Below are 15,255 nucleotides of genomic sequence, written 5' to 3'. Positions count from 1 at the left end.
TCCAACCAAAGCCAGCAACATATCTTCCCTTTTTTCCAGAAAAGTGCAAAAAACAAAGGCTGGGTGTCATCATCGTAGAATGGTATACTAGGTAGTAGTGGTGGTAGTAGGGGGAGTAAAAATGCAAAAAAAAAAAGGACAGTGAGGCTGTGTGAATCGCTTAGTCTAAAAGTTGTTTCGATCCCCTTCCGAGTCCGTGACATTGGTGACATCTGGTGGCACCCAACACCACCAATCTCCCCAGCTTGGGAAGAAAATTAATAGATAAAAACACCATTTCTTTTGGCTTCATAACAAAGCAATATGACCAAAAAAAAGGAGAAAGCTCCCCGTGCCATGCCATGCCATGCTGCGCTGTGCTCTTTGTGACTGTACTGTTTGCCTCCCAACGATGCCCTGCCTGTACCATGCGTTGTCGACTGGATTTTGTGCGTGTGTGCCTGGGTGTACTGCAAAACACACATGTTGTACAGAGGTAGTCAAAACAAGTAAAAAAAAAAATGAAAACAAATCAACATCATGCCTGCAGGACAAGCCTCAACTCAGGATGCCGCACTCAGGATTCAGCTCAGGACGCCCCAGCGCGGAATCCCTCAGCTCACCACACCCCCAACTCAGGATCCCTCCCTCAGGATCCCTCATGGCCTCCCAGCCCAGGAGTTCAGGAGATCAGGATAAATCCGGCACAACAGTCCCGTTCTCAGGCAGCTTGGGATTACTAGCCGCGTTGGGCTTGACCTTGGTCCGCCCGTCGATCGGCACGCTGCGCACCCGCTGGCTCAGCGGGAGCGAGTACTTGAGCACGCCCTTGACGATGAGGTCGAACTCGTCCTTCATGATGCGCTCCCAGCGCTCCGACCCGCCGTCCGTCTGGTTGCCGGGGCGCCGCAGCCGCACCCCGCCCGTCGACGCCGAGATGCCCTGGTGGAAGAAGGACCCCTCAAACGAGAGCGGGCTGTCGAACGCCGTGATGGTCCCGAGCCGCATGTTGGGCGCCTTGTCCTCCTCGTCGTCCGACGGCGGCTCAACGGCAGCGCTGCTGATGTGGACCTCCTCCTCCTCGCCGCCGTTGTTGTAGTGCCCGCGGTCGTCACCGCCGTGCTGCGGCCGGCGCCACCACTCCGAGTCGGTGCCGGCGTGGGGCGACTTGGCAAAGACCTCGAGGTCGGCGGCGTCGACGTTGACCACGACGACATTGGGGTTGTGCGCCTTGACCATCATGTCGAACATGAGCTCCTGCTCGCTGGCGATAACGTTGCTAATCTTGACCAGCTCGATGTCGGTCAGCGGCTGCGACGTCGCAAACATAAAGCCGATGGCGCCCGAGACGACGAGCAGCAGCATGACCGTCAGGACGAGGCAGCTCGCGAACCGGTTCAGGAAGGACGGCTGGTGCCGCCGGTAGGCCTGGTGCTCCAGCGCGCGCAGCGTCATCGGGTGGCGCCGGCTCCTCGTCGACCGCGCCGACCTCATCGACGACGGGATCAAAGGTGTCGTCTCGTCGTCGGCACCGGTAGTGTCGCCGAGGTCGTAGCCTAATGACATGTTGTGGCGCTTGCCGGTCGCATTCCTCCCCGAGTTGAACCGCGGGCTCGGCGGCCCGGACGACTGGCGCGAGTTGATCATGCTGCCCATCTTTGACCTCGCCGAGTTGACGCCGGGGAAGGGCGACTCGTTGTCGAATAATGATGTGTGCCCGTTACGGCCCCAGCGGCCGATGTGGTGGTGGTGGCGGGCGGTGCCCCGGTTCGATCCTGCCGTGCTCCTCCCCGTACCCTTGCCCTCCTCGTCGCCCATAGCGCTGTCGTTGCCGCTCGTATTCAGCGTGTTCGTGTTAACAAACTTCATATTTTTCTTGACGGCGGGTGCGCTTGTCACCGAGCCCTCCATCACGCTGTGTATCGACCGCATGCCGTTCCTGTCCACCTGACTGGCCATCGACGTCGTGCTGGGCGTGCGCGAGTGGAATCGTTGGGGCCGGTCGCGGCCATCTGGGGGGTTAGAATCATAGACAAACGTCTCCTCCGAGTCGGACGTGTTGGCCTCGTCGACGGCGCTCGCGACTTTGGCCTCGAAGATGTCTGCTTTCGACGACGCTGTGCGCGATCTGAGTGTCAGTAGGCTGGTCTTGGGCTGTAGACTTAGGCTCTGGTTGCGGGCTCCCGGCGCCGAGTGGCGCTGGGGACTGAGGGGCTCATCAGCGTGCAGGCCTTGCCCACACGGCTTTGTCGGCGAGAGACAGGCATCGGTCCGGGAGGAGACCGATCTGAGAGATTGGTGATGCCGCAACTTGGGTTGAAACTGTAACTGTAGACTTGAGGGCTCACCAGTGCCTGAAGGAACCGAGGGCTGTTTCCGACTCGGCTTCTTCTTGTCCTTCTTTGGACGTATGGTCTCGGAGCTCGGCTTGTTGCGGATGCTCCCGTTGGAAGCCGCGGCGCCGCTGGGGGCGAGAGCGACCTGGGGTATGGACGTGACGGTCTCGGTCTCGACGGTCATGGTCTGTAATGAGGCCTCGCCGGGCTTGCCCTTGCTGGGCTTTATCGACGCGCTCGACTGTCGCGTCGTCAGCGGTGGAGGCGCACCGGAGGCACCCGAGCGGCGGTCCATCTTGGAGGAGACGCTCTCGCTGCCGCTGTCGTTGCGTTCGAGGTTCACCTTGGGCTTGATGGTCTTGGTCGATGAGGGGACATCGGATGAGTCGGGCTGCGATCCGGCGTCGGAGGTGAAGCTGCTCTCGAGTTTGGAGAAGGCAGCATCAAGCGCTTGGGGCGACCCGAGAGGGCTCGCTTCTTGGACCGTTTCCAGGGTGCTGTTGCTTCTGGCAGGTGTCCTTGCGCCGGACTGCAGGAACACCTCGTCGCTATCCGTGTCGGTCTGTGAGAGGTCCATGATGGGCTGGGGTGAGGGCGTGGCCCGCTGGACATTGATGGTTGGTGGTTCCTGGTCTGCCTTTCGCGCCGGCGGTGCCAGCTGTGGCTTGTTGAGGATGGGGGGCGGGGAGCGCAACCTGGGGGAGACGGGCCAGCGAGGGGCGGCGGCGTCTCTTGACTGGTCGGCGGAGAGGGTGGTGTTCTTCTGAGGGACGGCAACTCGTGCGCTCGCGTCGGAGGACGCGGGATTGAGTGTCGGGATGGCGGTCGAGGAGAGACTCTTGTGGGGGCCAGGCGAGGGGGCAGTAGACCTCGAGGGCCGCGACGGGCTGGTGTCGGCGCTGTTCTTGCGTGATCTCGTGCCTTGGGGATTTCTCGCTGCTGCGGCGGCGGATCTGAGGGACGGCCTGCTCGGGGAGGACTCTCGAGACGCAAGCGGTGTCGATCTTGCAGAATTCGAGCCGGAGATGATGCCAGAAGCTTGAGCTATCTGCCTTGCGAGGTAGGAGTCGGTTCTCGGTAGAGCATTCGGGGGCGAGTCGCGGGGTCGACGTGCGGGCGTGGGATGGAGGTCAGGATTGGGATTGGAGTGACGTGCTTCGTTATTGTTGGAGGATGCGGAGGAGGATGGCTGGCGGGCACCAGGGTCTGGGGTCTCAGTATCGGCGGCGGCGGCGGTGGTGGAAGAAGCAGCAGAGTTTGACGACTTGTCCATGGTGGCGGGTCAGGTGGGAGGAATGAGGCCTCGTCTAGCCCGCAATCGTCATGCCAGTTGGAAAGGGTCTCGGCTGCAGGAAAACGGAGTTGGCTACGACTACCTGGCACGAGAGCAAATCATGACTGCCGGGGATTCGGGAAGGGGTCCAGTGGGTTCGCAGCGTGTCTTGCAGGACGAGAAGAGAAATGGAGAAGTGCGGGTAGCAGATGCGGCGTGCGTTGGATGCGTCCGTTTCGAGGGATTGCTCTGCTCTGCTTGGTCGTCTGCCGGCCGGTGGTGAATGCGGAAGTGAAGTGGGTTTTGGCGGTGCTGCAAGAGGCCTTGGTCGCTCTGGAAGGTCACGAACAGGCTGGTTTGTGTGTTTCTGCAGGCCAGGCTGCGAGTGGACAAGAGACGTGCAGAAGAGAGAACAAGCAGAAGGGTGGCCGTAGTCTGACGATGACGCGATGGAGATCGTCGTGGGGAGGGAGCTGTCTCTCTCTGGGTCTCTGGGTCTCTGGGTCTCTCTCTGGGTCTCTGGCGGCGGGCTAGGCGAGCCCGTCAGGGTAAGGTAAGATGGCGGATGTCGGCGGTTGGGTCGAAATGGCAGACAGGAGGAGTGTGTTGGATGGTACCGGCCAGCAGCAGGAAGAGGGTGTGTGTCTGGGTGGGTGGTGTGGTGAGCGAAGGGAAAAAGCGCTCAAGCTGTTTAAGGTTCGGGAAGAGGGTGTGTTGTTTCGCTCCCTTGTGATGCGCGTGTGGTGGGTGAAGTGATGTGACGGAGGCGATGATCAATGATGATGTCGTTTCTGGTCCTAAGTTAGTCCTAACCGACTCTACCTAAAGTACAAGTAATGGTAATGGGCACCAGCCGCTATTTCTGGTAGGCAGGCAGTGGCAGGCAGGCCGCCTAATCCAGCGAGCCAGAGGCCCACGGGTGGTAGCACTAGCCCTGGAGGAAGCCCGGCTCGCTGAACAATCTCCGGAGTTTGGGCTTGTTTGGGTACGCTGGCGCCTGTTTTTTTCAGGGCTCTGGGTGGGCGTCAAGTGGATCCCTCTCCAGTGCAAGTACCTCCAGGGCTCTCTCACGTCGTCTCCCCGGACCACCGAGGCAGTCGGCCAATCCTCACCAAACCCCATGTGTACCTCAAACCAACAATTACAAGTCCTGTCGCACTGATTTAGGCCAGAGTACAAGTACATGCGGAAGAGGCGGGATTGGCGGGATTGGGCCAGGGTGGAAGCGAGACGAAAGGTAGCAGCAGTCGCCGATTCTCAACAATGCGGTACCACTCGCGCCGCTGTTCCGGTACCTCTTCGTACGAAGTACAAGTAAGCTGATTTCAGCGGTACTGCCTGTTCCTGTCGGACAGGGTCGGCTGGCTGGGATCATGATCACCGATCAATCAACTGGGCATGAATAATCTGTAGCAGATGCATCAGATCCATATCGAGAAGGGCTTCTCTCCCCGCAGAACAACGGGCCATTCAACTGCTGGCCGGGAGCTACGGAGAACATGAGGTCGGTACAATTGTTTGGTCTGCGACACTACCACAATTGGCGGCCTCAGGTACTTGGACTGGAGCAGCGCAGATACTCTTATCTTAGATGTGATACATAATAAAGCTAAGTACCAGAGCTTGTACTATTCTGTTAATGCTCCACTTGAGTCAGATGTCTCTCTCCCCTGTCAGATGAAAGGGCCCCCCTGTCCATCTCCCGCCTGTCTCCTCTGCAACCTGTTTTCCGCCAATGCTTCTGGAATCCCCAGCCAACCGACCTTGGTCCGCCCTACCAGAAGAGACCACTTTCTCTTCATTTCCAAAACGCAGGCCCTCGCCCCCTTGCCCACTTTCCCAGTTCCCCGGGAGGGCAGACCCTCTCCTCCTAACCTTTCCGGTCGTACCCAGGCCTGCGAGGCCTGCCAGTCCCCTCTTGCTAGGCTCTTCACGGCAATGAGTGTTGAGTCGAGGCCTGTCGCCCGCTGAAGCCTCCACTCCCTAGCTCAGGTACGAACCGTTCCGGCGGTGAAGGACAGAGGAGGGCGATGATGCCCACGCGGATCGGGATGAGGGCCAAATTTATCCCTGATGGTCGCGGCAACAGTCAGCATGATCATTCTCGAATATATTTTGGGGATGGATGGGGAGCGATCGGCCTCTATCAAAGAGTACACAGGCTTCGAAGGCACAAAGGCAAGCTACAAACCAAACCAAGCAGAGCCCGTCAACCTACCCCCAACGGACAGATGGACAGGTATATTCTTCCTCCATCATTTTCTCCCTCGGCTACTAGTTATTTTGCTCGACTCAAGGATGGGGTTGCAGCCAGTGGAGTTCTGCATCGCTGCCAGCAGCCTCTCACAGCCGGCCAAGTGGACGCGAGCTGGCAGTGCTCACGCGCCACCACCCTGGCAGCAGGCACAGCAGGCCTGTTTTTCCCTTTCTGCACTTTCTTGCTCGGTCTCCCCCCATTTGATCGCGTCGGTTGCAGCACGTGTCCCTCTCCTCGCACGTCCACTGTCGATATGTGCTCGATTATCTCTTGCGGGCGTGCATGCGTGTGCGCGAGTGCGCGTGCGCAGTGCCTTATCCGCCCACCTCTTGATCGTGAAATAATTAGTGCAAAGTCACCTTCAGGGTCCAAGGCAGGATGGACAGGTGGTAGTGGGCACGCGACACGTGGTTGGTCGGCACTCAAGAGACTTGCACATCCATCCATGGACAGACAGTTAGTTAGGCTTCATTCACACTACGCGCCCCCGACCCGATGCCAGTCAGCCATCGCTCTCAACCCTCAACCCTTCCCTCCCTCTCCATCCCCAGAGTGACATGTCAGACGATTTCCGTCAAGAGTTGGCCTAGCCCTGGTCACCCGCGCAGGAACCCGTCTTGTCATAGGCCCGTCCCTCCTCTCGCGCTAGGTACCCTCCCGCCGCCCGTCCATCATCTCTTGCGATATCTCTATCCACTTAGGACCACGGTCGTCAGCTTACCACCCCGCGCCCGTCTCGCGGGGGGGTTATTTGCTCACGGTATTCAAAGTGATTTTTAGGAGTGTTTCGTCATATCAAATAGATATCATATTCTGTGTGGATGCTCTCATGGTGGCAATCGCCCCTATTTCAAACGCCGGCTTTTCATCCGGAAGGGCTTGTCCAGTTACCGCGTCCCCTACTTCTGCCAGTGTCCATCTGAGTTGGTACTGTTAGCCCGGGGGTCTACTCAAGTCTTGTCCGCGCAACGGCGAGGAAGACTCGGCCCTTGGGGTTCGGATGTGTTGGGTGCCCAGGCCACTTGCCGCTGATCCATCATGTGTGCCGTCCATCTTATCCGCATCTACACGTAGAATACCGCCGCGTCCGCAATGAGATAAGGTAGTGTACGAAAGCCTTGCATCGTCGGTCTCGGGCGCGTCCCCTGTAAATGTCAATGAGTGTCAAGATTTGACTCATGGCAGTTCTTGATGGGAGTAGCGGCAGACATGACAAGGCTCTTCGCTGAAGGAGTCACCAGAGATAAGTCTTGTTTCGAGAATGTGCGTATACCAACTTGAGAGTATCAGAGACTTTCAACATCTCAAGGAACAATCTCAAGGAACGGGAACTCAAGATGAGGGTTGCCTTGATCTAGCATAAAAATTATTTCGCCGTTGAGAAAGCAGACTGCCGGAAACTTGAGATGGACCCCCAAAGACCCTAACTTCAGACTGGGATATGATGGATATAACTGAGCTCAGTATATAAACCTCGGGTCAACCTCTATCAGGTATAAGCCGAGTTACACTGGTATCCAGACCCAGTTGAAGAAACGCAACTTGAACCCAGTATGATGCATATCTAAGCACGCGACTAGTAGCTGAGGTCTTTGAACGCATTTTTCCTAGGCATCGCGGTCTCGGGCTTCGGCTCGACCCTGGGGAACCTGCCCGACTCGAACTGCGCGGCAAATATCGACTCCATCGGGTCGACCGGATCCAGGCCGAGGCCAAGCAGCGCGTCAATCAGGCCCCTGTCGCCCGACACTTCGGCCATGAGCATCGCCGACGAGCCCTCCTGCACCGCGTCCCACAGGGGCCCGTCGAGCGGGACTCCGGCCTCGTGGAGCTTCAGGACGGCGTGGGTGTTCGCGCTGAAGCACGCCTTGGAGATGCAGGTGAACAGCACTTCAAAGTCATCCTCGTCCTCCAGGAGGGGTTCTATGTCGATGTGCTCCTCGTCTATGTAAAAGTCCAGGAAGTCATTTTGCTGTGCGGTTATAGCCACGAGCAGGATCTCGGCTTGTGCCTCTGGGTACCACGGCCACGGGTACTCCCGGAACAAGAGCCGAGCAGTGTCGATGTGGCCTTGCTCGGCTGCCGCCCGGATGACTTTGATCTCCGGCGGCTCAGCACCACTGTCCAACAGCAACTGCACGATGTCGGTGCAGCCCTTCCAGGCAGCATACTCGATGGGAGTGGGGCTCGTATGAAGGCCATCCCCGTCGGCGTTGGCGCCCATGTCCAGAAGCATTTCCACGGTTTCGATATGGCCCTGGAGGGTCGCCTCGGCCAGGCTGTCAGCGAGAAGCAGAGGTGAGCAGCCGCCGGGGTGTTCCAAAAGGAGGCGCGCTATATCTAGGCGCTTGAGCGCGATGGACTCAAGGACCGCAGAACACCATGGCGGGTTGCCGATCCGGAGCCCTAACCTGGGCTCCAGCAGCAGCCTGACGATTTCGATGCTGCAATGCCTCACGGCTAACTCTATAACGTCATACTCCCGGTCGTTCACGTCCACGCTAGGCTGGCTTAAAATGTGCTGTATCAGATCGAGCCGTGAGGCGCAAATGCTTATGGACAACGGGTTCCCGATAAGCCAGCAGCCCTCGTTGATCGTCTCGTCTCGGAACTCTGACGCATCGACTGGAAGTCCCAAGGCAATGCGCCCTATGGGTATGAGGGATTCCGGGCTGATGTCTTCCAGATAGAGCTCTTCGTCACGCTGGATGTCCGCAACAATGTGTTCGGCACCCCGGTTTCTCTCGATGTGTCCACAGAGCTCGTACATATATGAAAGACCTTTTGGGTCATCGGCGGCCAATCCCTCTGATTGCAAGATCGCATCCACGAGGTAGTTGAGAAGGGCGGAGATATTGTCATTCCAAGGCTCCTGTGCATGTGGGCGGTTCCTCATATAGGTGGCCACGAATCTGAGTGCGCTGGGGCGCAGCTCTTTTGGAGGCCAGTATTTCTCGAACCGCTCCTTGTCACGACACAAGTCTGCCAGCACAGATTTCTGCGCGAGCGTATACAAAATTTCCTGATTGAAGGTTTCTGTCCTGGATTAGCGGGCAACACTGAAGTCGGGGGATTGTTCGAAACTCACTGCTGACAGCACGTAGCCTTACAGCTTCCGGTATGTCTACAATTTCAATCAGCTGTTCCATGACGCCATGGAAACATTCCGCTGGAAGCCCGAGGAGGTTGAATCCAGACATTGTGCCGCCTTCGCCCTTGCTCAGGGCCCCGTGGTCTTGGTGGTGGTGTCTGGCGTGACAAATTCAATGACTGAATATCGAGAGTGCTCAAGATTCCCAAGCCCACCGATCAAAACTTGAACCCGCCTCTGTCCTCTAGTTCAAGTTCATGGCATTGGGCACACTCAGATATCTTGGTCTCTCCCCCTGAATTCAGGGTGAGCGGTCATGGTCTGGTGCGGCTGAGCCGTTTAAGTGGAGCGGAAAAACCCAGCCCATTTCTTGGCTCAACCAATCCAGCGATTGGTCGAAGGAATGAGGAAGAGCTGTGAACACTACTTTGTACAACGGCCACCTTGTACAACGGCCATTCCAACACCAGACGCTTGGCTCACATAGTCAAGCAGCGGCTCAGCCAAGCCATACGCATGCTCTCGATAGAGCAAAGAACAATCGCTGCCTTTTCGGCTCTACAGCTGCTGTGTTTTTACTATGTATTGGTGGGGAAACAGGAAAGAACCGCGCAGGGATCCGTCGCGCTGGCTCACGAATGTGGGAGGACGTATATCAACCATGCTAAACGAATAATAAACCATACTTATACTGAGAAAGCGTTCCCAGAATCAGGAGTATCAACACTCACATATGTCGAGGTCTATGCGGCGTATCTGCCGTGACCAAGATATCAGCTCCAAGAAGGGAAACAGAGACGGCTTTGATCAGATGGTGACTTGGATGAAACACGGCTTCTAAAACCCAGCCAACTCCTGCCCCTCGCTAACATGCATGTCTAGATCTCTAACTAAATCTAATGCTAAACGCAACATCTTACACGCTCAGTTCTGTCTATCGTGATCAGCCACACGGATGATCAGCTTCTCGTACAACCACCTGCCAAAGTTGACAGACGGCGTGTCTATGTACCGCGTCACCACGTCCGCGGCCCAGATGCACACGGGGAAGAACACGGCCGCGGCGCCCAGCATCGCGAGGCCGTACTGCCCGTCCGTCTCGCGGCCCGTCATGCCCACCAGGGCCACGCAGAGGTGCCAGCCGAGGGTGTAGATCAGCGGCCCGTGGACCAGGTACAGCGCGAAGCTGATCTTGCCGAGGTACTGCGGCACGGCGCCGGTGAAGATACGCTGCAGGAAGGGCGCCCGGTCGAGGGTGAAGATGAGCACCACCGACGCGATGGGGATCCAGAAGTTGTCGTAGTACTTCTCCCGGTACAGCTTGGGCATGATGCTGTAGAGCGTCTTGTAACCCGGCGTCTGGAACCCGCTGTTCTCGAACCGGGGGATCGAGAGCAGGTAGTAGCAGAAGACGAAGGCCAGCGTCAGCAGGATCTTCCTGAGCCGCGGGTGGACCACGGGCATCTTCAGGCCACGGTAGCTGCTGAGGATGCCGTTGGCCCACGCCGCAGGCCCGGCCGTGTCGGAGTAGGGCATGCGCTGCACACCGAGGTCGGACTCCTGCGCCGCCCGCTCGGCCAGGGCGAAGTTGACGTCGCACGCCAGCATGCCGCCGAAGAAGAGGAAGATCTGCCAGTAGGAGTAGCACATGCAGTACCACATGGTGAAGACGGTCAAGGCCATGCGGACGCCGGAGCGGAGGCGCGAGAAGGCGACGTGGGCGAGGAAGAGGATCAGCGCCATCTCCCACTCGACGGTGAGCGTCCACAGGTTCGGGTCGTAGCCGAGGCCGCGCATCGGGTCTCGGTCGAACAGGCTGGCGAGCGAGAGGCAGTTGTGCCACCAGCCGCTCACCTGGCCCATGAAGGTCTCTGCCCGTCCCGGGCTCCGCTGAGGGATGTCCGTCCCGTACCACGTGTCGCCCTGGCCGTACCAGTTCAGGCGCACCATCAGGACCTGGATGAAGGTCACGGCCATGGCGGGGAGGAACAGCCGCGCGTGTCGCCGGAACGCCGCCGACGCCATGGCCTCGTCCATCTCGCGGAACCTGCGCTGGCGGGCCAGCTTGAGCGGTTTGTAGCTCAGGGCGTACCCGGAGATGACGAAGAAGATCATGACTTGAGGCAGGCCGGAGACGAAGTATCGGAGGAACGGCAATTGTATGAGGAGGTTGTCGTCTTCCGTGACGTGGTACCCCTGATGTATCTTGTTCGTGAACGCCAACAGGCTGCAATGGTGACATACGACGAAGAATGCCGCGGTGCCTCTGAGGCCGTCTGATGATTGACCACATGGTTAGTTCTCCTGGCAGTGGCCCAGTGTACAATGAGCATAACGGAGGGACAGAATGTCAACGACGCACCCAACCAAGCCGAAGGGTGTAGTTTCTTAGGCGTTGAGCCATTGGCCAGGAGAAAGCTGGGCAGCAGCCCTCGAAGATTGGTCGCGTGGCCCAGACATCGTCCTCGCCAGTTTCGTAGAGCTGGCGCGGGCTTCTCGGAATCCATATTGTCTGTAGTGTAAGGAAAGGAGACTTCATCCACAACCTGCCGCGAGGCCGCGTGCCCGGGAACTTGGCCGTATTCAACGTCCGTGTGATCCTTTGACATGGTAATGAACGACGTGGAAACAGAGCAGGAGGAACAAGTGGATGTCCCGGGACGTAGTTATGGGGAACCCCAACCATATACCCGTCATGCTTATCTGAGGAGAGCCATCTAGACCCCGAGGACCCTCAGTGACCCTGGATATGCTTCAAGGTTTGGAAAAAACTAGACCGGTTTGGTCTCGTTGAACCGAAATAGCGGCATGGGCTGAGGACCGTTTGGGATGGCTAGCGCGAGGAATCGGGTGATGCAAGCTAGCCTGCAAATCCTGTCGGTCCTCATTAAGGGCTGAGACCAAAGACTTCGAGTGACCGGAGTAAGTCCGCACGCTTCGTGATAGGTAGGCATACGCAAGTGCTCATTGACCCTATCTGGCAAAAGGACCATGCCTTTCAAGAAGGTGGGCGTTATTCCTGACAAACTTGACGCATTCCAAAGCCAGCATGCAGAGACTATTAGCAGGCCGGCGAAGCACTTGAGGTCTGGACGGCATGTGAGCTAGGGTGTGTCAGGGTCTAGTGCCACCTAGCTGAGAAGCCGATCAACCCCTTGAAGGGACTTCTAACCTCGATTCTTCTTCGACTGCCATGTGCTAATCTCTCTTGGCGAACTAGCACGCGACGGTGGGTATTCTTAGCGCTTGAAACATCGGCTGTTCCTGGCAATACCTTCACTTGCGGCCGCCTGTGGATAAAACATCCTGTTGATCCTGTCGCATCCCTTTCCTAAAACAGGACACCTTGACCAACTTGTCATCACGAACCCATCATTACATTCCAGAGGGAGGAACCGATCAATCATCATGACGCCTTTTCGCGCCCTCACCGGAGAGACCCTCTGGTCGGAGTTGACTCCGCACCGCTGAAGTTTCAACCCCCGAGAACTGGAGCGCGTTCGGTAAGAGTTTTGTTCAAGTCTACGCGTCAACAGTGCAATCTCCTGCAGCTGGCGTTCCAGGCCTTGGCATGCGCAGGCGATGCGGTCACAGCGTGTCGAGATCTGACAAAACCCTCGATCCTTCAAGACGATCACCCTCTACGATGAAACAGCCCGCTACCTATTCATAGTACCGAGACACCCAAGACTTCTGCCATGTGCAGCGAAGCAACCACTAGAAGCGCCACCCAAGCGCCACCAACGCCACTAACCGCGTCAGCAAATCTTGACCTCGGGTGGCCGGTAATTTCGACGAATGATAGGATCCTTTGGTGAAAATTTGCAGTGACACTTCAGGCCTGCCTGCGAGTAGTGTACCCGAGAGCAATACTGCTTGGCTACCCCTAAAAGAGATCAGCATCTTCCCTCTTAGTTCATCTAATCCCTGTGGCATTCCCTGTAACTACTTGTACGGTGTCTAGAAGATTCCTGGACAATCAACACTGAAGGGGATAGTTGTACTCCATAGTTTGGTCCCGCTTGATCGCCCTCCATGCGATCCTTTACCTTGTTCACGATCCAGAATCTACTCCACATATCTAACCATGGGGAATTGGATTCCAAACCCAAGTCGATAGAGGCGAAGACGTCTCAGGCAGCATCGAGTGTCATGTTTCTCGGCCGGAGAGCATCGTGCCTCGGCCGAGGGGCGCCGCACTCTGGCCTAGGAAAGACAATAACGCGTTGAAGTGGCTTCGAATCGAGCAGACTAAGTATCCTCCCTAAGACCGAGAGCCGACAGCCGGCTCAGAACAGCGAGTCTATGGAAGAGCTGGCGGCCGATCAGGATACGGACCTGTCCTATGAATGCCTTTGACGTTTCGCTTTGGGCTATCCTTGGTTTACGCCTGTGTGTCATTCGATTTCACCAGCATCTTCCTCAACGAGAGACAAGTTCAATCCTTCTAGACAAGCCTTGAACAATATGAGATGAATGGAACAGCTACGCAATTTGAAGATAGCTGGAGAGTATCTCGTTGAGTGTGTCACTGGACCGATTTTGACTACTCATTCCGATACTTTTGTATAGTAAACGGCTCGGGACTGGTCTTGGTATTGAAGAAAATTTGTGTGGTTTTTATAATAGAAGCCCCTCCATCGCTAAGTATCTAACTGTATTCTAAGGTATAAACTAAGATTTGTCGTCTCCCTAGATACATATGTAATACGTGCCAAACTATTCTTGTGTCGGTATATAAAAGTGTATAAAAGTTTCTCATTCTGCCGGTCTTCAAGTTCCATGTATGGAGAAATATAACCCTATTGCAATCCCGATAGTTCAATGAATCTCTGGTTTAAGAATCGAAGTCGTAACACCAAACTTCCAGTGCTCGGGTGCACAGCCTAGAACTTATAAGGCTTCGGCGTAGGTATGTGGTACTTCATGGACGTAGCTGGCGTGGGCATCGGAAGGAAACCAGATGAAGCCGTTCCCGTGGGGACGATAGCGTGCCTCGGAGGCAGAATGCCGGTCCCGGTCGGCAGAGGAAGAGGGATAGTCAACGGCGGGAGGATGCCGGTGGGGAGAGGGAGACTGATGGGGGGCAGGATGCCGGTGGGGACGGGCATGGTCGGCACGGGGGGAGGTCCGGTACCGATGGGCGGGAGGACTGGACTGGGGATGGGTGGGAGACTCGGGATTGGTAGAGTCGGCATCGGCATAGGCATGGTCGGCTTTGGCATAGTCGGGGATGGAGGGGTCGGGACCGGCGGGACCGGGACTGGCACGGACGTCGCGCCCTGGCGAGCCGCATGGTGGTTGAGCGGCAGAGCAGTGGCCAGGCCGACAAAGAGTGCGGCCGAGATGCTGAACTTCATGGTGATTGGTTGGGGTTGGTTGCTGCCGGATGAGTATGAGACCGTGAATGCCACTGAGTGCCGGAACCAGGAAGATGAAGTTGCCAACACACTGACCTTCTGAACTGAGGAGATGTCAACGCAGCTTTATATCACGGCTGTTCCGGTCTATGTCGAGGAGATTCTTTTCTGGCCGCAGGCACGACATGATAATGATAAGTCAAATTATTCTCTTGGTCTCCAAATGAAGATATATTATCAATATTTGCTCCTGCCATCATACCTTGGTCATCGACGTCTTGTCCCGGTTCACCCGAGCGGTGAGGTTGGAGACCCTGGTACGACGGGAACAAGAAAAACCGCCTTGGTATGTCGTTGAATCTTCGCAGCATACATCGGGGGTATCTCCGGAGGTCGATGCAGTGTGATTGGTGAGCTATTATCGCGAACCTCAACGGTCCCACCCGTGCATAATGGTCCGCAAGGTGACCAAGTTGTCATTTCTTCTCTTTGCATGCCCGGCTTTAGCCGCCCACGAACATCACTATCTCATCACTTGGTGAAAGCAAGAGAAGAACGACAGCAGCGCTTACAAACCCCCGCCACCCTCCATCGCGATGCCGAGCTACACTCGTCTAATCAACGTTCTGACATTGTGCCGGCTCTTGCTCATGCACCCCTCCCCATCTTATCACCACTGGCCGGGGTTCGGAGCGTTTCCAGTCTCAACTCACCCAATAGCGTAGCAGCAGAGGGCGCAATCTCTGTTCTTCTCCTGAATATCATCCTCATCCGAAAGTGCCAAGGCTTTCGCTATTCAGAGCGCGCAGCTCCAGATGGTCGGAAAGGCAAGCCCACTTTGCACCTCATTGCCCAGAGCCTCATTTGCCGGGCCTACTGCAGGGGCAGCACACGGGACGAGACTGAGAGGCAGGACCCTCTCACGGCAATTTTCGAGGTCAATCTTTTCGCACTTCTAC

General features: G+C 56.8%; 4 protein-coding genes across 4 annotated transcripts; all 4 read right to left on the bottom strand.

Annotated features, from left to right (window-relative positions):
* Nucleotides 1–669: 669 nt before the first annotated feature.
* Nucleotides 670–3,588, bottom strand: E0L32_002254 (uncharacterized protein; the record flags this gene model as incomplete). The annotated part of the gene is made up of 1 exon (XM_031136423.1): nucleotides 670–3,588. One exon carries the CDS (start codon nucleotides 3,586–3,588, stop codon nucleotides 670–672), a length of 2,919 nt encoding a protein of 972 aa, XP_030988469.1.
* A 3,833-nt stretch (nucleotides 3,589–7,421) lies between these two features.
* E0L32_002253 (uncharacterized protein) lies at nucleotides 7,422–9,045 on the bottom strand (the record flags this gene model as incomplete). The annotated part of the gene is made up of 2 exons (XM_031136422.1): nucleotides 7,422–8,881; nucleotides 8,934–9,045. 2 exons carry the CDS (start codon nucleotides 9,043–9,045, stop codon nucleotides 7,422–7,424), a joined length of 1,572 nt encoding a protein of 523 aa, XP_030988468.1.
* Nucleotides 9,046–9,860: 815 nt separating this feature from the next.
* E0L32_002252 (uncharacterized protein) lies at nucleotides 9,861–11,545 on the bottom strand (the record flags this gene model as incomplete). Its single annotated transcript, XM_031136421.1, has 3 exons — nucleotides 9,861–11,132; nucleotides 11,181–11,212; nucleotides 11,299–11,545. 3 exons carry the CDS (start codon nucleotides 11,543–11,545, stop codon nucleotides 9,861–9,863), a joined length of 1,551 nt encoding a protein of 516 aa, XP_030988467.1.
* A 2,277-nt stretch (nucleotides 11,546–13,822) lies between these two features.
* Nucleotides 13,823–14,296, bottom strand: E0L32_002251 (uncharacterized protein; the record flags this gene model as incomplete). The annotated part of the gene is made up of 1 exon (XM_031136420.1): nucleotides 13,823–14,296. One exon carries the CDS (start codon nucleotides 14,294–14,296, stop codon nucleotides 13,823–13,825), a length of 474 nt encoding a protein of 157 aa, XP_030988466.1.
* Nucleotides 14,297–15,255: the final 959 nt, after the last annotated feature.

The sequence above is a fragment of the Thyridium curvatum genome (assembly GCF_004353045.1).
Source record: "Thyridium curvatum strain D216 chromosome Unknown NODE_9_length_649264_cov_80.371750, whole genome shotgun sequence".
Lineage (NCBI taxonomy): Eukaryota > Fungi > Ascomycota > Sordariomycetes > Thyridiales > Thyridiaceae > Thyridium > Thyridium curvatum.
Note: the sequence above shows the minus strand (reverse complement) of the source record. Positions and strands in the feature narration are given on the sequence as shown.